General features: G+C 42.5%; 1 protein-coding gene across 2 annotated transcripts in view; it reads right to left on the bottom strand.

The window, feature by feature from the left end:
- The window catches only part of PMEPA1 (prostate transmembrane protein, androgen induced 1), a 106161-nt gene extending 81343 nt beyond the window's left edge, over window positions 1-24818 (bottom strand). The window contains exon 1 of one of the 2 annotated variants that reach the window (XM_033963874.1): window positions 23611-24818. In XM_033963874.1, coding sequence (XP_033819765.1) covers window positions 23611-23713 — 103 coding nt within the window. In that variant the 5' untranslated portion in view covers window positions 23714-24818. The remainder of the gene's footprint in view (window positions 1-23610) is intronic. The other variant, XM_033963873.1, reaches the window with a different exon arrangement.
- Between the last annotated feature and the right edge of the window lie 3120 nt (window positions 24819-27938).

Below are 27938 nucleotides of genomic sequence, written 5' to 3'. Positions count from 1 at the left end.
CCAATCCAGGTCACTAGTACCTGGCCAAAACCCAAGGGGTAGCAATAGTCCATGTTAATGATCCACTACCTCTCTAGGGAGTGCATTCCAGGCATCCACCACCCTTTTTGTGGAAAAAAAAATTTCCTAACATTACTTTTACGTCTACCAATCCTCAATCTCAGTTCATGTCCTCTAGTTTTGTCCTTCTCTGGAAAAGATTGAGTTCTGTACACCTTTTAAGTATTTAAACATCTGTATCCTATCTCCCCTGTCCCTCCACATTCAGATCTTCCAATCTCTTCTTGTATGCCTTTTGCCTCAAACCCCTTACCATTTTTGTCAACTTTCTCAGGACTGTTCCAAGTCTTCTATCCTTCACCACTTGAACACAGTACTTCCAAGTGGGCCTTACCAATGACCTGTACAGGGGTATCAAAACCTCCTTTCTTCTGCTGGTTATGCCCCTCTATATACAGCCCAGCATCCTTTTGGCTACAGCCACCACCTTGTCACACTGCTTCATCACCTTCAGATCCTCGAACACTATCACTCCAAAGTCCCGCTCCCCATCCGTGCATGTCAGCCTCTTGTTTCCCCGTACAAACTGCTCCCTCTGATTTCTATCCCCCAAACGCATCACTCTGCATTTCTTTGCATTGAATTTTAGTTGCCAGACATGATTAGACCATTCTTGTAAATTTTGCAGATCCTTTTTCATATTTAAACATTTCTTCAGGAGTGTCTGCTCCATTACAAATGCATACTGTAGTTGGGCCAAGACTGGAGGGAAGGAAAAACAAGACGTTTTAGCATGAGTTTGCTTAGGCAGCTAAAAATGCACTGCCCTGTCCCTGCTTTTGAGGAAAGAACAGAACAGCAGCCCTGCCAGGAGAAAAAAGCAGAGTCATGGACAGAAAGAGAAACAAGTTCTGAAAAGGCCTTGGGCCAGGAAGAGCAAAAGGCACCTTGGGTTGCCATGAAAGGGCCAATGAATCCTATGAAAGGGGCAATAAATCCCCTTTCCTAAACCAACATCTAAATGCCTGGTGCCTCAGTTTTCTAAAATTATTTTCCATCCCAAGTTGATCTTTCATTCATAGAAACCCTTTTTCTTGTTGCTGAGCCTGAAAATCACAGAAGCTCACTGCAAAAATAGATTTTAATGCTGGATTTCCAAATGATCCTGTTTTAAAAATTAAAGGTGTTAAGCTGGAAATGAGATTCTTGAAATCTAGGATAAACCCCCAAAGTGGAGGGGGGAGGGGTTCCTGTTTGTTGAGATAAAAAATATACAAGAAAGACTGTGGGTGGGTTTACTTACACCCAATAACCACAGAATACAATCTTATCAGAGAAAGATATGTGAATAATATCAACTTTTAACATACTATTATAGACCCCCACCCACCACAAGCTACAGAAAACCACAAGGAAAGCATTCAACCAAGCCAGCTACATAAAAAGAATAGTTAACCTAAAACTTGTCCATTTTGAGAGAGAGAGAAAGAGAAAGGGAAAGAAAAAGACAGAGACACAGACAGAGACAGAGCCAATTAGGCTCCCAAACTGATTTAAATTTCTGCCATTGAAGTCCATCCTTAGTCCACACATTCATTCACTCCAGCATGAGCAAAGACACCACTTACAGTCTCTATTGAGCAATAGTGGGAGATGTAGGCGATGCCTAAAGCAATAAGATGCACTTACAAGTCAACAAATTTGCTTTTCTAAGAAAAAGTTTAGAAACCAAATAGACTTTTCTCAGATAATGTTTAAAAACCTTAAAAGCGGAACATGTTGCCACTCTGGCTTAGAAATCAAAGTCAGTCTTGTAATAACTGGGAACAATAAATATAAAAGGTCCAGCCAAAAACAATAAACTGATACAAAGGTCCAAAACTTGACTTAAGTCTGGTTTAGGTGCAACACATTTTAAATATTTATCTGCGTCTACACCATGTACTCTATAGGCTCAATAGAACAAGAAAAGCCCCAAAAATATCAGAAGTGGAACAACCAAATCATTCATTATCAAATGTGTCAAATACTGGACATAAAACAAATCAGTGGAGATTTTAAGGGACTTACTGAGACTTTCTTACCGTTCACTATCAATGGAAAAAAAATTTCTTTAAACTAGCATTCACTTTATGCAAATCTAAACCTCCCCCCCCCCCCCACACACACACTTACATGTACTTTTATCCAGCTGCATTAGGGTTTATTTATCGTAGGCTGTGGCAGTAAAATCTCACTCATAGAATTCCTATGAGCGTCAGAGCTTTTACCGCAGTGGCTGGCGATAGAAAAAACCCTAACAAGGCTTTATAAAAGGGGGCCTAAGTTAACTGTCATCTACAATGTGCTTTTGCTTTAAAACAGACATTATAAAAAAAAAACCCAACAACTTCCACTTTAGATATTAGCAGAAACATTCTGTATGACATTAACAGTCGCTAACCATTTGTGAAAGAAAATTCACACACTTAACAAGAAAAATAAAGATGAGATTCCATAATACCAGCATTTAAAACGCACAACCCAGAGGAACTAATATTTGAATTGAGAAAGACGACAGGGAGAGACGAAGAGCACCATTAACATTCATTCCATTGCAAATCTACTTATGACAGCAATCCCAAAATCAGTACAATCGCGTAACATTTTCATTCTCGGTAATAAAGTTCACAAGAGCCATCTTCATTTGTATTTTAGCAAAACCCTGACATTTGCAGTGTGTCTCATTTTACTCATCGTGTGATGAAGGTGGACACAGTAAATCTTTGGACATATTGTAAGTGCCAAGAGGACTTCCCTTTATAAATTTCTGAACAGAAGAAACAGATAGAAAAAAAATAATTCCTGGCACTCTGGAAATGATTTAGTTCTGTATGCCTTTTAAGTATTTAAACATCTGTATCCTATCTCCTCTGTCCCTCCTGTCCTCTAGAGAGGCATACAATAGTCAGAAACCATTAACTCTTATAATTTAATAAACTGGTGGGAATGGGAAGATATCTGAAATGAATTGCTTTCAATAAGCCAATAAGCCTTCAATTAGACAGTCACACGGGTATAAAGTTTGTCTTGTCCCCACCGGCTCTGTCCCCATCCCCACCCTGTCCTCGCAGGCTTTCTTGGTCCCTACCCCATCTCCACAAGCTCTGTCCTCATCTGCACAAGCCTCAAACACTTATGATTTAAATCTTTTTATTAAAGTATAAAAAGGGACAGCGGTTTATAAATCACAATTAGAGCCTTCCATTTCGATCTGGTTTTGTTGCAACCTTCTCAAAGATTCAGTTGTCTATGTTTTCACATCATCTGAGAAGGTAATTGGATTGTTTTCAGACATAGGTGTAGAAGAGAACCAAACTGTGTAGTGGATAAACAGGAAAATAAGTGTCTATTAAATATTGGAAATGTTCCTTGATGCCAACAATGATGGATGAATCTGTTGCAGTAACATTAAGATGTTTGAGCAGCTGAGCACATGATGGGAAAATGTTGCAAATGGTAGGAGTCTGATCAGCAAACAAGACTCTTGTTGCCACATCAAAGGCAGACAAGGCACAAATTATGGGCCAGATTCACTAAGCTGACCGATCATGTCCCGACCGGTTTGCGAGCAGTTTGCAACCCAGACCCGATTCACTAACCTTCTGACCGATCCTGTCCGCACCCGATCCAAACATGCAAATGAGGGGAAATGCATTCCTGCAGCGATTCACTAAACACACCAATTGGACTGGCCGATCCAAACGTGAGCGACTGCTGAGGGCTAATGTCCTTGCCGACTGTCCTGCTCTCTGTCATCCTGAAAAAAAAAACCCAATCAAAAGTGCCCTGCTCTCTGCTTCCTCAGTTCTCTGCCACCCTGCTCTGTAAGCCCACTGCAAAGCCAGTATTATATCAGGGAAGCCAATGCTGGCTGCATGGTCATAGCAAGGAGGAGTAATGGAAGAAAAGAAGGATTCCCTCTGGAGGCCGAACTCCGCTGCCTGCTCTATTGTTTGGGGCTATAAGCAGGACTTCTCGGGGGCTTTTGTAGCTTTTCCCCATTGTTTTCTTTCTTCCTGCTACAAGGCTGGAGGGGGACCGGTTTGTTCAAACAGCATATCCACTGGATTGCTATGCAGGCTAGGCAAAATTAGCAGGCCACATTTTTTTGCAGCTGATTTTATTTTTCTTCTGTTTCGTGCTGTCAGAGGGAAGTCAGGAGAGCAAGCGCATGCACAGACCGTCTACAGGCAGTCGCTGTGGAGTGTGCCACCGATCGAGATCATTTGAATGTTGAGGCTTATTGAATCGGTCGGCTGGGACAACTCGGACACGGATCGGAAAGGTAAAGGGGGGGTTTAGTGAATCTAGCCCTATGTCATTTAACAGTAGTTCATTTAAATTCAAAAAGTAGCTTTTGTAGTTTTTTTAGTCATTGAATTCAGTTGCCAATTGTCTAAGATGTGTTACGTTTTTAAAGAATGACACTTTGACAAAGTTTGACCCTGCTCTGCGAGCTCTGTCCCCACCCCCATGTCATTCTTTACCATCAACGTCATCATCTTTAGTTGCAAGTATTATATTGAGCACTAAAAACAAACCAAAGTTCTGTTTTTTGACTGTACTGCTCTAGTCTGCGACACTATAAAACCCACAGGCGACATCGGAAGCAAACATTGTTTGAATTTTGCTGCAGTGTTGCACCACAGGCTTATACCCAAAGAGCGAGACCAGCTCCTTATAGCATCCAGCCATTCTTACTTCCAGTGTTTACCCGATGAGGTTCTTCCACACTATCTCCTTGAGAAGCTCCATTGGAACCCTCCCCAGTAAGGTTTTAATCATGGCAGAAATCTAAGGATCACAGACATGCCAGATTCAATATTAAAGAATGACACAGGGGGAAATTTTTCCCTGTCCCTGCAGGAACTCAATTTTCCCATCCCCGCGAGTTTTGTCCCTTCCCCATTCCTGTAAGCTCTGCCTTAACCACATGATTTTAAAGCATTTGAGGCTTGTGCAGATGATGACAGAGCTTGCTGGAATTAGGAAGGGACAGGAAAAAAACTTGCCAGGATGGAAAAATGAGTTAACCTAAGCATTGCCTCTGCCGGGTCAGACCAGGGGTCCATCGTGCCCAGCAGTCCGCTCCCGCGGTGGCCCCCCAGGTCCTTGACCTTTAAGTTCCCACCAGAGAAAGGGAAAAAATTTGTCCCCATGTCATTCTCTGCCATTCTTTATTCTCCAATATCTCTGAAAGTAGAGTTGTGGAATGCCAGATCCAAAATGTTAAATTATAATTTAATTGTTCATGAGCTCAGTCTCTTGTTCATGACTGAGACCTGGCTGAAGATGTCAAATTTGCTTACTTACATCAACGCTCCCTACCAAATGTGATCTCTCTCAAGAAATAAGTTATGTAAGGTTCTTCTCAGTGGTACAGATATTATTTTTTTTGGGGGGGAGGAGTTATGCTCTCAGTCTCAACAGACTATTGGTCTTACACAATCTGAAGCATTAATAGTGCATATTGATAGGACTTCAGCTTTTTTCATCTCTTGTTTCTCTTGTGGGCTATCCCCTATTCTTAGCCTTACCTTCTGGGAGGACACATTCTCTGCTATATTCAGACATCCTAGTGGTTTTGTGAGTTACCAATTTTCATCGACTTCAGTGTTTATGTCATAATCCTCAATCTAAGGATAAGTATTTCTGGCTTTTAGAGAAATCTTAGACTAACTTGCATGTGTGGTCTCCCATTTCACTTTTCCAGTCATATTTTAGATTTGATGTTTTCTTCAGACTCTTCCATCTTCTCCAGATCACCTTCAGACTCTTCCATCTTCTTCAGACCACCATCTGATTAACTTTCACTTGAATTAATCTCAAAGTCAGCATCAAGTGAACTGGCTGGTCTTGGAGTCTCTCAAATGAACTCAATCTATCATAAGATCAGCATCAAGTGAACTGGTGATCTTGGGAGTCTCTCAGACAGAGTTTATCTTGAATTTCTGATGTTCTGCTTGATCTGATGATTTTGTCATTCAGCTGATGATTGAGGGTACCTCCTTATTGCCATCATCCGCTTTATATAAAATTACAGTTTGGTTTTCTTTCATGTAGTGCATAATAAAGTTCTGAATATGTTGCCAGAGGATGTGGTCAAGGTGACTAACACAGTAGTGTTCAAAGGAGCTTCGACACGTTCTTGGAGAATACAAAAAAAAAGAAAGAAAGAAAAGATTTTAGCCAGCTAGATCTGGGAGAGCCATTGCTCAACCCTGGAAATGAGCCAGGAGAAATGTCAACATTTTCGGATTTGCAGGGTACTTCTCTCCCAGACTGGCCTCTTTTGGAGACAGGGCACTGGGCTTTAAAGGCTTCTATGGCTTTTCTTCCATTCTTATCAGCCGTTACAAGGACCCGTTTCTAAGCTTTAAGGAGCATTTGTTCTAGTAAATATTTTTTAGTACTTTTCAATCTTGATGTATACTTTGATTCTGTCCATCTCTAACAAACTCCCCACTGAAGAACTGCCACAAGGACAGATCTGCTGAGTTACCATTCTAAACGAAAGAGAAAGCCTCAGGTACTGGGTGAGTAAATATATGCCCTACCAACCACATCGTCATAAAAAACTTTTGTTTGAATGGTTAACCCCTAAGAGAAAAATGCACAATTCTTTTTCAATAAGTGAAACCACCACCCCTTATGGCCATTACAAAGTCTAAATGTTCATACACCAACGTTTCACGGTATTCCAACTCCTGTCCTATTTTCCAATACCCTTACCCTCCCTCCCTCCCACCCACCACACACTTACTAGATTCATCACCAAGCTAGTACCCCTTTCAGCTCTTCCCTCCCCCCCAAAAAAAAAAAAAAAAATACCAAGCTTAATACCATGTTTCCCAGAAAATAAAACAGTGTCATATTAATTTTGGGCCCAAGAAAAGCACAAGGTCCTATTTTGGGAGTAGGTCTTATTTTTTTCATGTACAATGATCATCTCTCCCTTCCTCTCCTCCACCCCAATTCTTCCTCTTTCCTTTCTCTCCCCCACATGTGCAGCATCTTTCATGCCTTCTCACCAATCCCCTTGTGCCATCCCTCTGTAGCATCTTTCTATCTCTCCTTCCCATCCTCCAGTGCAGCAGAACCATTGCCCTGCTTCTATCCCTCCCTTCTGTGTAACAGAACCCTTGAACAGCCCTCCCCTCCGCCACGCAGCCAAACCCCTACTGACCATCCCATCCATCTGAACCCCACCAACCATGAGACCTACATACCTCCCCTCCACAGAGCAGCGTCGGCAGCACTCTAAAAAGGCTACTTCGCAACCTTCTCCTGCCGGGGCCTTCCGGGCGCCACATTGCCAATGACATCAGTGATATGGCAAAGGGAATGTCCCGGCCGGAGAAGGCCATGAAGCAGCCCATTTGAAGTACTGCTGACGCTGCTCTATGGAGGGAGGTAGTAGCCTCGCGGTCGGCGGGGCTTGGATGGAGGGAGAGATGGAGGAGTCAGTGGGGGCCCGGCTGTGCAGCAGGGGCAGGAGGGGATGGAGGGAGCAGGGGAAGTGCTGCTACCGGCAAATTCAGGGACTAGGGCTTATTTTTGGGATAGGGCTTATATTAAGACCTACCCTGAAAATCACGCTAGGGCTTATTTTTGGGGTAGGTCTTATTTTCAGGGAAACACGGTACCATCTCCAGCTCCTGCTCTGCCTTTAGCCTCACACCTCTTCTACTAAGCCAGCACTTCAGGTGCCAATCTACTCATTGGCTCCTCCTCTTATCCCTTGACTGGGCCCCAGAGCCTTGTTCAGGTGCCATGGTCACACATCACACAGCTGTCTCTGCTCCTCCCCTTCCCACAAGCTCATGGAGCAAACTTCCTGTAAATACTGCACAAATTCTGCATTGAGCAGTAGCACAGAATTCCCTCAGGAGGAATGCTGGAGCAATGCTTGGTGGCTGAGACATTTTTCCTTATACTTTCTTATAAACACATTAAACATATTTACAGTTAATAGTTTATTGAATTTATTATACCACTAGGTTCTGTCAGATCACAGTAGTTTACATTATGAATAAAAACACAAACAACTAAAAAGGAACTCCAATCTATTCAAAATTCAGAAGGCAATTTTTACAACAGGAAACTGCCTGTATTATAAAGGAACATAAGTGCTTAATTTTTTTTTTATATACTTAGAAATCCTGCAGAAATTATACCTAGACTAAAAGCGCAGACATGCCTGCCCAAGAGCAGGTATACATGCAATGCATGTTTATATACAATATGGTCTTGATCCTATAAATTACATCTAAGTCCTAGGTGCCATTTGGTGCAGTTGTCAATCAAACGCTCAGCGCTGTTTCTAGAATCAGGCCAAGGTTTTCTTGGCCTACATGAGTACGCCTAAGATAGGCACCCAAGTCATTCCACGCTAAAGCAGCGCCCCAGCCATGCCTAATTGCCACGCAGATGTCTACTTCAAAGTGGTAGGCACCTACCGGCAAATTAATTTAATCATTTTTTTACTTGGCTTTTAATGGCATTTTCAATTGTCAATGCTGATTAAGTCAAGTTTTTGTATGTATATTTATAGAGAGACTAATAAGTAAGTATAATGAAGGGATATAGGGTTATAGTACTCTTTATTGTTGAGTCAATCAAAGGATAGACTAGGTCAGTGGTAGGCAATTCCAGTCCTCAAGAGCCGGAGCCAGGTCAGGTTTTCAGGATATCCACTATAAATATGCATGAGATAGATTTGCATCTCAAGGAGGCAGTGCATGCAAATCCATCTCATACATATTAGTTGTGGATATCCTGAAAACCTGACCTGGCTCTGATTCTCGAAGACTGGAATTGCCTACCCCTGGACTAGGTAAATGATTTGTACATGTATATATATGCTGGACATCTCAGAAACAATCTAATTCTGTATGTAACACCATTACTAAGCTATTTTATCATAACTCCAGCAGTGTAGGGTTACTATTTGAGTATAGTTAATATATTGTAACTCATGTATTGTACCATCATTATTGAAGTTAATGTTCATATTTCCATCAAAGCTGCTCATGTAAACCCCTCTGAATTGACTTCATAGTCATTAGTTAGCGGTATAGAAGCTTTAAACAAACAATTAAAAAAATTAAGTTGGGCAATCAACTAGACATGCCGATCTTAGGCATCTAACTTCTGGCACCTTTGCGCCAAGATCAATGACTTTATCCATGCTCCACCCTAACTCCTCCACAGTATGTAATTTCAGAAAAGTTCTTCCTCCAAGGGGGGGGGAAGGGGGGAAAAATTAGCATTTTGCATTTGGAGAAAAGTTTACCAAATGACCTACTTATTGCAAGATCTCTTTGGAGTAAGCACATGCAGCAAACGAGACACAGACCATAGGAACTGAATGGGTTGCATCGCATTTGCCGCATGGGAATCACTACCGCAGCTTTGTAAAAGCAGCCCAAAGTGATTAAACTTAAGCTAAACCCTTCCCCCAAACCCCCCCCCAAAAAAAAAAAAATAATCCAGAACAAATTAATGCATAATGCAGTTCGATACCTGAGTGAAATGCCTGTTCCTTGATCCTAATCTCAGGAGGGACAGATGAGTTTAGACACAAGACATTTGTCACAGGAGAGATGCAGCTTCCGTCCAGACCCAAGAAACTGATATACTACACAGACAAGATAACTATTCAACTATGATCTAATACAGGGGTCCTAATTCAATCTTCAACTCACTCAAAAGATCTACAATGTACAGTACATACACATTATCTTATATCCCCTATGTGAATGTACATTCATTAGACATGGTTCAAGGATGAGCCACCGATTTAAAAGGTAATGATCACAGATAAGAAGTAGAACATAGTTTTTAGGAGGGTTAACATAACTGGCATTTTCCCCTCCATCTTTTTATTATACTTTAATAAAGCCAGAAAAGTTTTTGCATCAGACCTGATCCCATTTGGCCACAAACAAAATCATGCCTGGTTTGCTGTGGTCCTGAAAATCTAGAGCTAACCAGGTGGCGTAGATACCAATAAATGAATCACGCCTTCCACAAAACTTAGCCTTGGGGCTTTTACAGACACAATTACTTAGTAATATTAAGAACAGAAAAATTGCTCAGTGTATTTGTACAGTCATGCAAAGCTGATTCAGAGGTTTTCAGAACTGTTACTAACGTGATCCCCCCACCCCACCCTTTGGTCACGCTAAAACAAAACTCGGTGAGAAATGTCTATTAAAGACATCTGAAAAGAGCAACTTTTGGCTTCAAATTCTTGCCTGTCTCAGTTATTTTGAATCATATTCTGGAAAAGAACAGAAGACGTTTAACCAACGTGGAACTAATTTAAAAGTCATCTATACAGGGAAAGATTCTGCATACGTAGTACTAATGAAAAAATAACCACCTGAAAAATGAGTATTACCTATAAATCATTCAGGAAAATCCCCCGGGCCCCGACTATAAAGATCAGCACACCACAAAAAAAAATTACTAAGTGCCATAATAAGTCAAGGAAAATGAACAAAACTATGACAGATAGTTAGGCATTCCATGTAATGTTGGTAAGAAAAGACTTTTTGCACATTACCTCATTAGCATCACAGGACTTCCCCCCCACTTCAGAATATAACTGTAGAAGTCATTGTTTTCTTTTTTCATGGCTTACCGACAACCATGTTTAAGTTTATTCAACATGGACTGAAGGTCAACTGCTTTTCTCTGAAGTTCTCTCAATTCCCATCCCCTGGCTGGAAGATATGGCTCACTGGTAGAGCTGCTGCCTCTGCCCCCAGAGGTTGCGAGATCAAATCCCAGTGGTGCTCCTTGTGACCTTGGAAAAGTCACTTAATCCTCCAGTGCCAACTGCTTTGAATGCCAAAGCCAGTCCCCATTCCCCTTCCCCTATTAAAATCCTGGGCTACAAACTAGAAGTGCTTTTGCAATACAGCCAAAATGTTACCTTGAGCTAGTCAGCAGACACCACCAATGGTCCCTCTAAGCTTGTACAAACTTTTCTTCATGTGAGCAACAAGTTCTAAAAACCAATGATTTTTGATCCCAGTATTAGAAATGCATTCCTCTACATAGCACAAAAAACCATCACACATTATGGTAATTGATTTAGTTTAACTAAACATGTTTATAGTTTAATTTTGGTTGAAAGTTGGGTTAGTATTTTTGTGAGCTACCATGTAAAATGTATGAGCGATTGCTCATGTGCTCCGCTTAGAGGGAACATAGGACACCACCATAAGAACGGAAGAGTTGCCATACTGAGACAGACCAAAAGGTCCATCAAGCCCAATATCCTGTTACTGACAATGGTCAATCCAGGCCAAATGTACCTAGCAAGATCCCATATCCCTCTACTACTACTTCTGACTGCAGGACTCAAGGACCGCAATATCATAAACCTTATTTCTATTCCTCTCCTTCCCCCCACCCCACCCCTTCTCTGTTCCCAACAAGCTTGCCTACATCCATGACTTCTTCATCTCTCAATCTCTCCAACTGTGCCCATCTCCTCCACTACCAACTCCAGACTCCGTCCCTTCTGTTTTCCTGCACCATATGCCTGGAACAAACTGCCTGAATCCCTACGATGGGCTCGGTCTCTGGCAGTGTTCAAGTCCAAGTTAAAAGCCCACCACTTTGAGACTGCTTTCATCTCCTAACTCCAACCACCTTGGGTTCTACATCCCCCAATCCTATACATCATATATGTCTGTCCAAGTTAGACTGTAAACTCTTCCAAGCAGGGACCATCTATTAAATGTCAATGTACAGAGTTGTGTACATCTTACTATGCTGCTCTACTACTATTCATTGTTTCTATAGCATTGAAAGGGGGGCAGGGGGTGGTACACCCCAGGCGCGGTCTTGGTAAGGGCACCGTTACCCATCCTCTCCACCACCCCCGCTCCTACCTGATCCCCCTGCCCCCCCTTCCTGCTCAGCATGTGCGCCCCTTCCTTCACACCTTTTTAATTTTCCCTGCGTGAGCAGCATTATGAATTTGCTACCTGCATCGGTGTCGCCTCTCTCTGACGTCTATTCCGGGTCCCATCCCTAGGAAGTGACATCAAAGGGACAGCCAACATGATGTGGGCAGCAAGTTATGATATTGCTTGCGTCTGGAAAATTAAAAAGGTATGAAGGAAGAGAAAGAGGGCGTACACACAACAGAGGGGGCAGGAAGGGGGGAGGGCAGAGAAGAGGATGGGGAGGAGCACCACCATCCTGAGCGCCACTCACCCTCACTACGCCACCCACTAGTAGTAAGGATCAGAGTAGCACAGCTGGACTTCCTGTTCTGATCAAAAGCATAGAAAACCCCAAAAACTCTGTGGAGTGACGATGTTCCAAAATGGACTTTATTAGAAAGTGTCAAAGTTCCAAAGGTACACTGAAATCATCCACATAAAATAATTTCATCCACATAAGAGCCTTAAAGGACTTAGTCCGCTAGGGATACAGGACCCAACACGGTCTGCGTTTCGACAAAAAGTCTTCTTCAGGGGTCCCTGGGGGTCCTATAAAGGTGAGTATGTGGGAAACAACTGTGCGGTGAGCCGGAAGTCAGACCCCTGAAGAAGACTTTTTGTCGAAACGCGGACCATGTTGGGTCCTGTATCCCTAGCGGACTAGGTCCTTTAAAGCTCTTAAGTGGATGATTTACTTTTATGTGGATGGAATTATTTTATGTGGATGATTTCAGTGTACCTTTGGAACTTTGACACTTTCTAATAAAGTCCATTTTGGAACATCGTCACTCCACAGAGTTTTTGGGGTTTTCTCTGGATTTTCTTCTTTGTGGATATTTTGGGGTCAATTCCTTTTGCTTTCTGCTCAAAAGCATGCTACACCAGCAGAACTATTTCTGCCTAAATGGGGCAAAGTTATTGAAGCCCTGGTTCAGAATTCCATTATTACTTGAGGTGATGTTGATAGATGCATAGCAGACAAATGGTTAAATCAATCTAAAGTGTAAAGGATAAAGGACCAATTCCAGAAGCGAGTTCTTTTGGTCGTGTTTTGGGATGTTGGAAAACATCCAAGCCATGGTTGGGGTTCCTCAGATGTTTGAATATTTTCACATACAGTTATGGCTCCTAAAGACTCAGCACTATACTATCTCGTAGGACAGCAGGTCTGAATCAGACAAAAGGTAGGTCACACACTGCTATGGTAAATTATAAATTTAAAGACACAAAGAAGACTGTCTGATTTCAAGAAAGCCTGGGATAGTCAAGTGGAATCTCAGAGACAGGAAGAGCCAATGGTTACTGCGGATGGGCAGACTGGATGGGCCATTTGGCCTTTATCTGCCATCATGATTCTAAATGCAGCCAACATGTACATTTTAAAGATATGACGACACACAGCCTCAATACTATATAAAAAGCACACTGCTATGACAGCATCTTTTGTCAGAACTTCCAACTCTGTAGTTCGATAGTTAGGAATAGTATGCACAAACACAGATGATATCTACATTGGACACGAAAGGGGAGATACCCTGAGAAAGCGTAAACGCTACGTTCAACACCCAACACCATCCAAACAAATGAAGAAACATTTTTAAATCAATCTTCTAATACAGAAAAGTACAGAATAAAAGTGATTTAATAAATGGGAGAGTAAGGAGCTCCAGAAACGAGGCAAAGAAGGGGGCCTTCCAATCAAGTATTCAAGTTCTCCATTAGTGAGCTGCTGCACAGGAACTTGCGGTCTGCTACCTGTTATCATATAGTTCAACTGAGTGACTTAGTCAAGGTCACCCAAAGTCATTAGTGACTCAGGGTGACTACTGTCTTCCTTTGTGTTTATAACAGGGGGGGGGAGGGGGTTCTAGACTTGAGTATTTCTTACAGTTTTGTGATTTAGTGTTGTGGGCAGAATAAATTAGTTTTTGCATCTCCACAGGGAGCTACCATGTTCACACTGCAGTTTTGTCTGACATGTTTTTATCACTTGCTGCGGGACTCTTTCGTCAGACTCTGCAAAGGATGTGTAAGGAATTGGTTTATCTTTGTAGTGGTGGCAAATCCTACCGCTGCTTAGCGGTCTTGTGCTAAACTAGCATGAGGGGAAAACACATCAACAATATACAACATGAATTGAACACCAAACTTAATTTTACTAACAAAACTATGGAAAGGACTGTTCAGCTAGCATATTAAATAGTCATGAATATTGTACCCTTCCTGTTTTTCCCACTCCCCCCCCCTCCCTCCCCCTCAATCTACTACGCCTCTGATACTTTTCAAGTTTCCATTTTTCCCTCAGTGAGGTATCCATATATGCACCATGAAAACAAAAACATGACATCCCCAGCACAGCCCTGAGGAATTATTTAAGCATCTAGAGGAAAATGACTGGTATACAACAGTATTTCTATTACCTCAGGGTGTATACCTATCTAAAATATACGAAGGGTTGCTATATTTCCAAATATTCTGGTCATAAATCAGAAATGAGCACCTCTGATATTCAGATTGTTGATATTGTGATTTCATCTTCAATAGGTTAACAGACTACCATGCCATATTCAAGTCTAGCCACCAGATTTGCACAAAGAAAAAAATCCTGGAGACTGTCTGGAGAATGTCTGGAGACTGAAGCTGGGGAGGAGTTAGAAGAACCGAAAATCTCATATTTAAAAAAAAAGGAGAAAATAAAAATACAAAACAGACATTCCATGAATGACTCTCATGGTGTGGTTAGAGCAAGATTCTGAGAACCAGGAAGCTAGAGTTCAAATTCCACCTCTCCCACTGATGTGCTACCTGTGACCTTGAGCAAGTCACCTCAGCTACAAAAGACTAGATTATAAGTCATTTTGGCCAAAGACTAGTACTATTCCTGAACTATAATTCTCTTCAGCTTACATTTGAAAGGGAAATTAAAAAAAAAACAACAACCAACAACTCCAGTCATGACAAACTGCTTAAGATAATGCCCACGAAAACAGGGATGACAACCATAAATGCAGTATAGTAGCATTCATGTTAACTTATTTGACTCAAAAAGAGTGGAGGGAGGAGCCTAATAAGGAAAGCAATGGCCTGAGAACCAAGCCTGGTTCAAATCCCACCGTGGCTCCTTGTGGTCTTGGACAAAGTATTTAACCCTCCACTTGCTTCAGGTATGAACTGACTGCTAGTCCTCTAGGGACAGGGAAATCCTTACTCTACCTGAATATCACTCACCTTGAGATACAACTCGCAGGTATGAGCTAGATCTAAAATGCCCTCTTCTTCCCCCCTCTGGGTATGCCAAAGGAAAAACTGGGGCAGTATTTAAATGTGATATCTGGTAATCTTGGTTCCAATTGTCGGCACATTAATTGAAGCAGGAAGGAATCTCAACAGGACTAATAAAAACATGAATATCTGTAGCATCTTCTGGCAGACAATTCACTTCCAAGCTATATGTTCTTAAGGCACAAAAATAAAAAAATGAACAGAAAACTAAAGGAAACCTCCCAGACATTCCAGTTCATTAGTATGGCCTACTTCCTTCAGTGGGCATAATATAGTTTCTGACTCACTACTGTAGCAATTCAGAATTGGTTTTATAACACAAAATGTAAAATGTTCACTGAAGCTCCAGAACTTGAGAGAATTTGGCTCCAAATTATAAAAGAAAAGAATACAAAATAAACATATGTACTTGAAAAAGTTTTTACTTCAATTAAGATATACAGAGCCACAAGCAACAGCAGTGGGATCTGGACAGGCCTGGTTGTCCCCATTACCCCCACTCCTCGTCCCCCCCCTACTTCCCTTGCTACAGACAACCATTCCCCCTTTAACAGATATACAAATTGCCACACAACTCTCTTCATGGGTGAATAGTCGCAGCTCTGTTTAATGGCTACCATAAAAATTAAAAACATAACTGCAAACACAAACAGTTACCAAAATTAACCTTATAATATTTATGGCCCCTGAACCTGGCATGTTAGCAAGGGTCTGGGGGTGGCATATCCCTCCATGCCCCATTGTCCAGGGTCATCTGACCTGAAGGCACAGCCTCCAGGCAGCCCGCCGCTCATCCCCAGCAACTAGCAGTTCAGGAAAACCGCCCTCCTGATCTACCAAGTGACCACCCCGAAAAGGGGTGAGCGGGCAGGAAAAGCCACCTCCAAGGACCCAGGTAAGCCCCAAGTCATAGAAACATAGAAGATGACAGCAGAAAAGGGCCACAGCCCAACAAGTCTGCCTACTCTAATGACCCTCCCCCCTAATTTCTTCCCACATGCTTATCCCATTTTCTCTTAAAATCCAGCACGCTGCTGGTCTCAATTACCTGCAGTGGAAGACTATTCCAATGATCAACCACCCTTTCGGTGAAGAAATACTTCCTGGCGTCACTATGAAATCTCCCACCCCTGAGTTTCAACGGATGTCCTCTTGTCGCTGTAGGTCCTTTAAGAAAAAAAGATATCCTCTTCTACCTTCAAGGTCCCAGCTTTTTACCTCACCCTGGCACCCCTCGCAGCTGCGCCCCCAGCCAGTAATTTTAAATGTTCACAGCGGGAGTGATCCACCAGCCAATCCAAACCCCTGGTGGATCCCCCACCCCACCATGCCTAATTTTGCACGCGTCAATGGGCATACGCAGCACTTCTACTCAAACGAGTGTCTTTTAACATCAGAAAGTTATTTTGAAAGAAAGAAAACATCAAAAATGATTTGTTCTAAGTTAAATTCCTTGTATAATGTACAAACATGGGAGTATAAGAACTTATTTGAACAAGTTGATGCGTTAGCCAGAGGAAGAGAGCTCTAGAAGACTTATTTGGATGTGTTCAAGCAGTGTCATCCAAACCTTTTCCCACAGTTATGCGACAAGGAGAAGATTTAGAACCAGCAAGCGTCCAATGGGGTCTTCGTCTAATACTGTACACAGCTTACCTTATTTTTTTGGATGTTGCTAACACCCTTTCAGTATAGGCACAAGGTGATTTACAATCTGGTATGCTAGATATATTCCCATGTCCCTGGAAGGCTCACAATCTAATTTTGCCCAAGATCACAAAGGACAACAGTGGAGCTTGAACCCATTCCTGGTAGAAAAGTTAGAGACCGTTGTGTTAAAAAGGACACTGTTGTGCTGATCAGATCTATTAATGGTGGTGAAGTCTTCACTGGAAATGGTTCATAGACAATGGCGCGAAAGACAAAAGTGCGCGCCGACAATTGAGCGCAGCGCGTGCCGCCGCACCACTCTAAATTACAGTTTTTAGGTGCTCCAACGGGGGGTTTTGTTGGGGAACCCCCCCAGTTTACTTAATAGACATTGCGCCGGCGTTATGGGGGGCTTGGGGGGTTGTAACCCTACACATTTTACTGTAAACTGAACTTTTTCCCTAAAAACAGGGAAAAAGTGAAGTTTTCAGTAAAATGTGGGGGGTTACAACCCCCCACACCCCCCCCCGTCGGAGCACTAAAAACAGTAATTTAGAGCGGCGAGATGGCGCGCGCTGCACTCAATTGTCTAGGCGCGCCTTTGTCCCGGCGCGCTTTTGACCTGACATCACTGGAAATGATACAGAGGGTAAATATTACACGAGTCCCATCACCACCATAAAAAGAAAGAGCTATTAATGATTTCACCGAGAACATAAGCAAAAGACTCATCTCCGTACCGAACTAGAAAGCTGAGTACAAAATGCTGTGCAAAATAAACTAAACTAAACCTTAGGTTTATATACTGCATCATCTCCACAATCATAGAGCTCGGCACGGTTTATAGGAGTTGAGAGAGAAAGGAACTCCAATGAAGGTTAAAGGGTATAGAGAAAGGATGTTTGGGGGGCTTACGATGCCAAAGATGGGGTAAGTATTACATTTTTGAAAACAGCCAGGTTTTCAGATGTTTGCGGAAGAGTTGGAGAGAGCTCAGGGTCTGGAGGAGGGAGGTAAGGTTGTTCCAGAGCTCAGTGAGTCTGAAGGGGAGGGAGGTCCCTAGTTTTCCTGCGCGGGAAATGCCTTTAATGAGTGAATTAAATCAGTTATTTATGGACTTAGGGGAACTTTTACTTAAATTTGTTAAGCAGTTAATAAACAAGTTAGTGTACACTTTTTATCGCATGAGTAAGGTAACTTACTGTGGTGGCATGATAACATGCAAATTATTGTGTGCTAACTGCATAATGACGGGCAGGAATGGGTGCATTACGGGCATGTGCTGTGCAGTGCAGTTACCATAGAGTACTTACCGCATGCTGTCACTTATGCACTTAGCGTCTCAAGCGAGAGTGTGGCACAGTGGTTAAAGCTACACCCTCAGCCCCCTGGGGTTGTGGGTTCAAACCCACGCTGCTCTTTGTGACCCTGGGCAAGTCACTTAACCCCCCCATTGCCCCAGGTGCATTAGATAGATCATGAGCCCGTTGGGACAGACAGGGGAAAATGCTCGAGTACCTGAATAAATTCATGTAAACCTGAACTGCCCTGGGAGAACGATATAGAAAATTAAATAAATACATAAAACTGCATGAATTGTGGATAGTTTAAGTATAAGGGTCGTAATGTGATTTTAAGTAGGATCTCTTAATTGGGCTTTTTATTAAGTCAAATGAAGAGAGTATCATTAGGTGAGAAGGGGTGGGTGTGGACAGGGATGGTAAAGGTTCAAACTCATATAGATAAGTGGGGGTTTTATTGATTTTGGAATTTGTCTTTTATTATGTTTATTAATAATTGATGCATTATCGATGTCCTTTGATGCTGTTTTTATTGTATTCGATGATATTTGCATCAATAAAACTGTTTGAATCTAAGTATGGTAAAAAAAAAAAAAAAAGTGTGGCAACTGCAGATTGTAAATCCCCAAGTTACTACTGTTGTTAATTTTTGCTAATCAGTTTGATAAAAGGGTCCCTTAGTAACCCGAAAGCTCTCCCTGACCCTCCTTCTCTCAGCTGGGCTGATTAGGGTTTACATTAAAGGGGTCTGCCTGGCTCAATGTCATCCTTCTATGCAGGGCTGTGGAGTCGGAGTCGGAGGAAATTTCAGGTACCTGGAGTCGGAGTCGGAGTCAGAAGTACAAAAAACTGAGGAGTCGGAGTCGGAACATTTATCTACCGACTCCATTTTTGAACTTGGCATACCAATCAAGAGCGATTCTTTCAGCTATAGCACCTACTATATACACAGCACAAATGTTGCGAGCAGCTTCTGTGGCCTTAGAACCTTGATTAAAAGCAAAAAGAAGGTGGTGTCGAAAATGCTCATTTCTCTCAACTTGACATTCCATTTTAACGATCTGAAAATTAACCAGTGCTGTGGAGTCGGAGTCGGAGTCGAGGAGTCGGAGGAAATTTCGGGTACCTGGAGTCGGAGTCTGAAGTACAAAAAACTGAGGAGTCGGAGTCGGAACATTTATCTACCGACTCCACAGCCCTGCTTCTATGTACAGGGAAATACAGTAGTTCGGTCGGCTCCCTTTGACTAATAAAAGCAAATCAGACTTTTCACCCTTAAATCTTCTTCAGATACTTTCTGTAATGCCAAATCTCAGGGCTCCCTTTTACTAAGCTGCGTTAGGGCATTAACGCGCGGAATAGCGCACGCTACAATGCCCCGCACGCTAGACGCTAGTGCCAACATTGAGCTGGCGTTAGTTCTAGCCGCGTAGCGCGGGGGTCAGCGCGCGCTAATCTGCTGCGTGCGCTAAAAACACTAGCGCACCTCAGTAAAAGGAGCCCCCAAGTGTGTGCGTACAGAAAATAGTTCCTTAAATCTTTACAAATTAAAGTCTTGGAAATAAAGAAAACGGATATAGAAAAATCATGTCGGCTATATGAGAAAGAAAATATATGTCATTGTAATGTATATTCATGTCCTATGTACCGTATACAGTTGTCTAGAAAGGTTAAACCATTTCAGAGTAAACCTCATTAGCAGCTTTCTAACATAAATGTGAAATGATACTTGAAAAGCCAGGCTAAGAGAAAATCTATGCAGAGATCCTGAAAATTAGGTTTGCTTCTTTAAACACCACACTTCAGAAGCACTGTTTAATTCAGTTTTTATGATTAATGTACTTCTAAAATAATTCACCATAATAAAACAGGGATGAAATTTAATTTTATTGATGTAGCTGTAGAGTCTGTTCTTTTTAAATGAATAAAATAAGTATCTATTTAAATACTGAAATCTGCATCTTATTCTCACCAATAAAGACGAAGCCGACAACTCTAGTTCAAAAGCTATTAGTTTTCTCCACATTTTAAATCCCAAGTCGGATAATAGCTTTTCAAATCCTACTTTAAAATAAGGAATTAGGCACATTTTCCCCAAAGAGTACATATCTATCTATACACTGGCCAGTTTATGTTTAAAAACAGAAGCCAGGGTCAGAAACTTTTCAGAGTGGACAGAATTAGATCAGTGTTTTGCAAACTTGGACCTTCAACTAGGTCTGCGTTTCATGATAAATTATTCAAATTCACATTCCTAGATGGAACATATGCAAATAAAGCACATGAACAGGCATTGTGAATTCTCTAAAAACCTTACTAGGAGGGTCCCAAGGACACTGTTTGGCGGGGGGGGGGGGGGGGGAAGGGGGGGGGGGGGGAGGGGGGAAGAGATTATTGTACTGCTGGATACCATGGGAAGCACTATAGTGTGAGCAGGACTGCAGCAAAGGAATACTTGTCAAACGATGAACTATTTTTACTCCTTGCCCTTGCTTAACATTTAATATCTTTTTTTCTATCCTGTATAACAGAAAAACAGAATTTTTACCTACAAGTACAGTCTATTAAAAGCACAAAGAAATTAGTATAAAGAGATTACATTTCCAGCTGTGTAAAGGGGGGGGGGGGGAACCCTCAGAACTACATCTCTGAACAGTGGCACTGACTGCAAAATGAATAATGATCTATCGAGTGTTATAGTGTTAATAAAGCCAGACAAATCTAAATTAGCTTCCTCTGAGTATAACCGAGGTTAAATAGTGCTTAAATATGCATATTGTACAGCTCACCTTAAAAGTTCAAGATGAGCAAGTATTTTAAATAGTCACTCTATTTCCAGTCCTCTTGAAAATACATTGGAGAGGAGAATGAAAAGCCTAGACTTTTTCCCCAGGCTCAAGACAAGCAAAGTATTGGTGACAAACACCTGCCTGAGGAATTCCAAAATGAATCCTTATTTTAACAGTCAAGGTACCAGAATCAAGTGAACATCAATCTCTTTCTTTACAAAAAAAAAATGCATACTTTGCTCTAAGACCGCCTTAAAAAGCATGCCAAGGTGATCATCCTCAGCACTGCTTTGGGAATAATATTATACTCATTAAATAAAAATGTAAGAGGGGTGATGGGATTATTTTAGCTACACAGAACAGCTATCATACAGTAACTAGAACTAGCTTATGCAGTTCTGGACAAGTGTCAAGTGGAATTATAACATAAGCTACCTGCAGACGTTGTTTGGATAGCCGAGTGGGATGATAATATAGGAGTCGTTTGTTAGCCTAATATATGCTATTGTGTGATATTCGATTGAAGGTTTATCTGTGAAATCAGCAGCTGGATTGTCAAACCTCTCAGACATGTATGAAAGGTTTCATGATTCAGAGCCCTGTCAAGTAATGCTACTGGCTTCAGTTTTACACAGCGGACTGCTTCCAGCCGAAAGACAGAAAAAGTTCTTGTAAGGAAAACTGCAAGCATAACCCCTGCCAATCTATAATAAGTAGATCCAAATACCCCACTTGAATGCCCATATTTATGGCACCACAGTCCTGTCAAAATAGTTTTCTTGTGGTTAATTTGCAGGGAAGTGAACCTGGTAGCATGACGGGCACTAACACGAGTTTTTCTGCTTTAATTCTTGCTTTGCAGTTTTACATGGAACTTTTTAAAACAGTTGTTACTATGTTCAGGACTCCTGTGACAAAATACCCTGACTAACAACAAGCCAGCAGTACTAATTATGCTGTCTTTGATATTTAAGGTAGGCAGGCAGGAAATCTTCTGACTGAAAAGGACAAGGCTGCTGCTTCTTTTTCTTGTTACCGTACTGATTATGTGAAGCAGGTAATTTTTGAAGGTTTTTAAGTGTCATCTTCACAATGTGCTAATATCACTTTGCTATTTAAGCCTATGTTTTATTTCTGTTTCTCCTGTACTAATCAGCCATCAGGATATTTTGACTGACACGAGGCAAGCCAGTCTGCCTTTTCAAGAGACTAAAGTTGTCACTTCTGGACACAGGAGATTTTGACTTACAAAGTCATCATGACTAAGGTATAACCCTTTTGTGTTAGCAAATTGAAAGCCATGGTGCTCAATTCAAGTGTTTTATTTTTCCTTAAGAAGGACCATGAATATATATTTTTTTCATGAATAGAAAAGGGATGCATAAGATTAAGAAATCTAGAGGGGAGATTTTATATTAAGCAAGTTGAAAATAATTTGTAGTTTATTAGAAAAGCCAATCTGATCTCCTTGTCAAATGTACTGATTATTTAACAGTTCCAAATGTTAAATCATTTATCTCCTCGAGACAAGAGATCAATCAATTGCTGCAGTTGGTCTTTTGGATAAAGAGTTGTCTGTACCCAGTTTTTGGGATCTGCACCATGCCATACCGATATGTTAGCTGACTAAATATAGCATAACGATTACCAGTTTCACTGTACTTTACAAAGTACAAATCAAGAAGGATGAAGTGTGTTATGTCTACAAAGGCATCCTCTTGGAAGTTAAAAAAAAAATCATGCTGCCAGTATTGAATAATGCAATAGGTTTTGTTTGTTTAATCTGGGGAATGTTTTATTGCCAGGGGCTGAAGGAAATGGTGCAATGTTTAGCATGGAGAGGATAACCCTTGGGAATCTGTTCCAGTTCCTGGGAGCTGGAGGACTCAGAAGCCGCCGTCCTATGTAAATGCGCTTTAAATAGCTTTTTAGTGTTTCTGTGTCTGGCCCTGGTTACACACAGGCAGAGCTGCCAAAAGCAAAGAGGAACTGGCGGAGCTGCAACCGAAAGAAACAACCCAAATGCCCTCCAACAACCCCCCCCCCCCCCCCACCCCCCTGGCATGGCCTTGCGGCAAGAAATTAAGGACCACCACCAGCACCCTGGGAAAGAAATTCGACATCCTCACTACTTCAAGGGGGAAACAAAAAACACAGGCAGTTTTGGGAGAGGTTAAACTAATACTGTAAAAAAGAAACGAGATGCCCCCCCCCCCCCCCACTTCCTCCACCATACTGTTGATATGGCAGCAACCCGATTGTCAAAAACCAGGCACTGAAATATATGTTTTCAAAGTCTACAATCGAATGCTTTAAAGCTGTACAAATGTTCTCCCTGGCACTGCAGTTCCCCCTTTCCGGTGCTTAGAAGCGACTGTTTTAACTAAAAGGACTCCAGAGTGGCACGAAATAAGTTCAGAAAGTTTTTCAGAGCTGCTGGCCAAGTTCCACCGAGCCGACAGGAGCGTCTCCACCGAAGTCGTTCGAGCAGCTTTGCCTACCTAGAAAAATCGTAAACTCGCAAACAATAATCATTTAAAAAAAAAAAAACACACAACAAAAAAAAGAATCAATACTCACTGATCTCCATGCTCTGGAACATAGACCGCTTGCAGTTGCATGTACAGGAGACATTGGGCTGAATGGCTGCGCTTGTGCTGTTCAAACCCATCAAGTCGTACATTTAAAAATAATAATAAAAAGAAACGAAAGAGCAAAGTCTGTCCCCTCCACCGTCTCTAGAGGCACCTACGCGTGGACTTCAAAACGAAAAGCTGCTCTCAGAGGGCGCAGCCGGGCTCTCCCGCCAGCGGGCTGCCGGAGAGCCCCTGCATAGCCCGTGCGCCAAGGACAGCGAAGGCGAAGTGAAATGTGGCGAGGGGAAGGGGGGAGGGAGGGAGGAAGGAAGGAGGGAAGTCCCCGGGAGAGGCTCTGCCCCCTCCTCCTTCAACGCCGGGGCCCAGGGGGATAAGGTGGCTGCGGCGGCTGCACCGAGGTATCATCGAGTCCCGTCCCCCCCCTTTTTTGTTTTGCAGGGCTATAACTGCCCTCCGCCCCTGCTCCTCCCCTTTTTCCAAAAAGCAACCTGGAAGAAATCCCTCCCAGGGAAGAGGGAGAGTACGAACTAGGGTTTGACAGACATAGGACGTTTTCCTAGAGGGGGTTGGAAAGGACAAAGGAAAAGCCAGAATGGTCAGGGGGGGGAGGGCTGAGACAGAGGATAAAATGAGAGTGAATGAAATAGGAACTGGACCGGAGAGCTTCCTTAGCAGCTCCCAAGCCAGGTATATGGGGATGGGGGGCGGCCCATACGGTGAAACTCTGCAATTTGTGCAATACTGGAGGCAAGGGGCAGCGACCGAGGGGAAACCGTCACCTTAAACCTCTAGCTGAGAGGAAAAGCCAAGTGCAAAAAAACGCCCTCGGTCTCACAGCTGGTCTCCCTCCCTAAGCCGGCAAGTTGGGAGGAGTGATTTGACTTCCTCCCCTCGTGCCCGGGGATGAGGGACCAGCTGTGCACCCGCGGCTACTAGGAGACGAAATACAGGGGGGGGGGAGAGAGAGAGACCCCGCTTCCCCCGCACTAATCCAGCGAGACCAGACAAGCTCCAGGGCTCGAGCTCGCACTGCTTCCCACGAGCCTGAAGCCCCGCCGCAAAGCTTCCTCATTGGCTGCTGCCTCGGCCGGCTCCTCCCTCCCTACTTTTTCACTCTTTGTCCTGCGGGGAAGGAAATCAGACGAACTTGAGCTGAGACGCCGACGGGTCGCCGCCCCTCCCCCTGGACAGGGACAACACAGCCAGCTCTGCCCGAGAAGGCAAAAGAGCCAACCCGACGCCGTATGATAGGCGCCTTCTGATTGGCTGCTCTGTCTCCGTTGATTGGCTGAGCTCAGTGACCAAGTGTACGGCTTTTTTGCCATTGGTTGGTGAAAGTAAACTTTGGGTGCTACAGTACATTAAAAGAGGAAGGTGGGTGCGCAGAAGTGGTGTATGGGGAGAGGGTTGACAAGGGTGACAAAAGCATAACTGTCTTATACGCCTAAAACAATAATCGTATCTGAAAAAAAAAAAATCCCCAAAAAGCTTACCTGGGGAGGGGAGTCAAGAGCTAAGACAGAGGATTCTCAACCCAGTCAAGTTCTCAGGATACACATAGTGACTACAAGGGGGGGGGGGGTTGCTGAAAAGTTCTCAGCCCAATCATGATGTGGAGCCTTGAAACTTACAAGCAGTGGCATAGCAAGAGAGGTTGGTACCCAAGGCGGTGGCACCTGGCATCGCCATGCCATACCCCCCCCTCCCATTCTCCACTGCTTGGGAGCCCTCCCCCTGCTCCCACATACCTTTTGAAATTGGTACCCGCATCCCTCATGAAGACAGCACCTGGGGCAGTCTGTCCCCCTTCCTCCCCTTATACACCACTGCTTATAAGTGATTCCACATATTAACACTTGGCACATTTTGTCTGAAGTTTCTGTAACCCTTTCAAAAAAAATACTCTAATGTCTGGTCACTGAACTACTGTTCTGCTTCTGCAATCACCTCCAAATCACTCAAAGGTTGTCACCCTTTCAAACCCTTTTTAAGGTTCGGAAACAGAAAATAGATGGATCTGATAAGTATGCACTGAAACCCCAACTGTGTTGTTTTGACACAGTTGGGGTTTCAGCATTGTTTAAAGCATTGTTTTGCCAGCCTTGTAAGCAGGTGCAAATAAATGCTGTGCCTGAGCCACTCCCCTCCTCCTTGCACTGCGTACTAATTGCAGACGTTGGTGGTTGAAGCATGCTGCTGACTTCTGCATTAAGGAAGCAATGCAAGGAGAAGGGAAGAGGCTTGGGCTCTGTATTTATTTGGCTGGTGGGGCTTCGGCATCTCCACCAACATAGGGAAAATGGTGCTACAGTTCTGGAGGGGGCCTAAGCCCAAAGTGGGAGGGCCCAGGCCCCCAAGCATTTACACACACTGATCAGTAGACAACACAACATGGTAGTTTGTTGAAATTCAGGAACCTACATTGCCTGGAACATGATCTTATGTTTACAGTGGCAGATCCCCAGTTTGCTGCTGTTTACTGGTCACCTGGTCTTTCAATATTTAACAGATGCTCAAGAAAATTTATCAGATACTCTCAGTTACCACCTGGTTTCATAAGTTCCTTTTCTGTCAAAATTGACTGAGAAAATAGTAGCTCAGCAGCTCCAAACATACCTTGACCATGCATGCACTTCATCCTTACCAGACTGGATTATCCAAGGTTACTGTTCAAACGTTATCTTTTAGCACTATTAAACTATATTCATATGACTCTTGATAGTTCAGTTAAGAGGTGATGAAGTCCTCTTGTTCCTAGACCTCATTGTCCAACATTCAATTCTCATACATCATCTTGAGGATTTAAGTATCTTGGAGGTCAGTGTTTTCTTGACTTCATCTTGGTTTCATTCTTATTTACAGGTCCAATGGTTGAAATCTCTATCCAAGGGTGAGTCCCTCGAGACTCAGTATATTTAGTACTATTAACATAAAAACATAAGAATAGCCTTACTGGGTCAGACCAATGGTCTATCAAGCCCAGTAGCCCGTTCTCACGGTGGCCAATCCAGGTCACTAGTACCTGGCCAAAACCCAAGGAGTAGCAATATTCCATACTACCGATCCAGGGCACGCAGAGGCTTCCCCTATGTCTTAATAACAGACTATGGACTTTTCCTCCAGGAATTTGTCCAAACCTTTATTATTTTCAATATCTTTTTGGCTCCCTTAGCAAATTGGCTTTTAGATAATGGTTTAAAACTGAACACTTTCAAGACAATTGCCATCTTATTTCTATTCTGTGTTCCATTGACATATGTAATGTTTAAATCCCTTTAAGAGACTGTTAAAATCTTAGGAATTAATATAGATAACCACCTTGTATTCTCAAATTATATTTCCACCATTGTTCAAAAATCATTCTATGTGCTTAGTCAAATCCGTGCCATACGCTCCCTGCATGATCACCAATTAATTTGATTGTTAATCCAAACTTTATGACCTGACTCAATGTAATTTTCTATCACAAAGATTATTGCAGTATCAAGTGTGAAGATTGCAATGTCCAAAACACTGCAGACAAACTATTCTATAGAGCTAAGAATATATGATAGAGCATCAGAATTATTGATTAAGGAATATTGGCTCCCTCTCTCATACCGAATTATGTTTAAAGTAGTTCTGGCCCATCAAATACTTCGTTCTGAGATGCAGTTGTTCCTATTCAGCTTTCTCATACCCTATACAAGTTTCAAGTTTATTTCAGTTTGATATGCCGCTTAAATGTATAGCCTAAGCGGTTTACATAAAATTTAGCTACAATATAAATATAAAGGGATACTAACACAGACTATTTAAAATAAAGAGGAAGACTACACCAGATACAAAAGGAAGACAGTAAGGGTTACATTATATAAAAATGGTCAGGGAAGAGGTAAAAACAAAAGGGAGAACAGAAGGGGTGATATGATGCTGAAATCAGAGTCTGGACCTACTTCAAAGGCATCTTTAAAACGAAAGGTTTTAAGGCCTGATTTAAATTTGGAGGCACAAGTTTCTTGTCTAAGATTCATAGGGAGGGAGTTCCACAGTGTGGGTGCTATGACCCAAAAAATTGTTTTACAAGTCCTGTCATAGACTATCTGGCGAATTCTCCTTCAAGGATCTCTTTGTTCTGTACAGTTAGCACCTACTTGTGACTCCCACTCACAGATTTGCTCTCATGGGGCCAGGACTGCTTGTTTCATTATGAAGGTCCTTACTTTGTGGAATCCTTTGCCACTGGAGATCTCATTGAAGAAATTTAAAATAATGCTTAAGACCCCTTATTTTAGTTAGGCCTATCCAAGTTCAACTAACGTTAAAGTATAA

This window comes from Geotrypetes seraphini, chromosome 11 (genome assembly GCF_902459505.1).
Source record: "Geotrypetes seraphini chromosome 11, aGeoSer1.1, whole genome shotgun sequence".
In the NCBI taxonomy this organism is placed as follows: Eukaryota; Metazoa; Chordata; class Amphibia; order Gymnophiona; family Dermophiidae; genus Geotrypetes; species Geotrypetes seraphini.
This window is presented reverse-complemented; position numbering and strand designations above follow the sequence as displayed.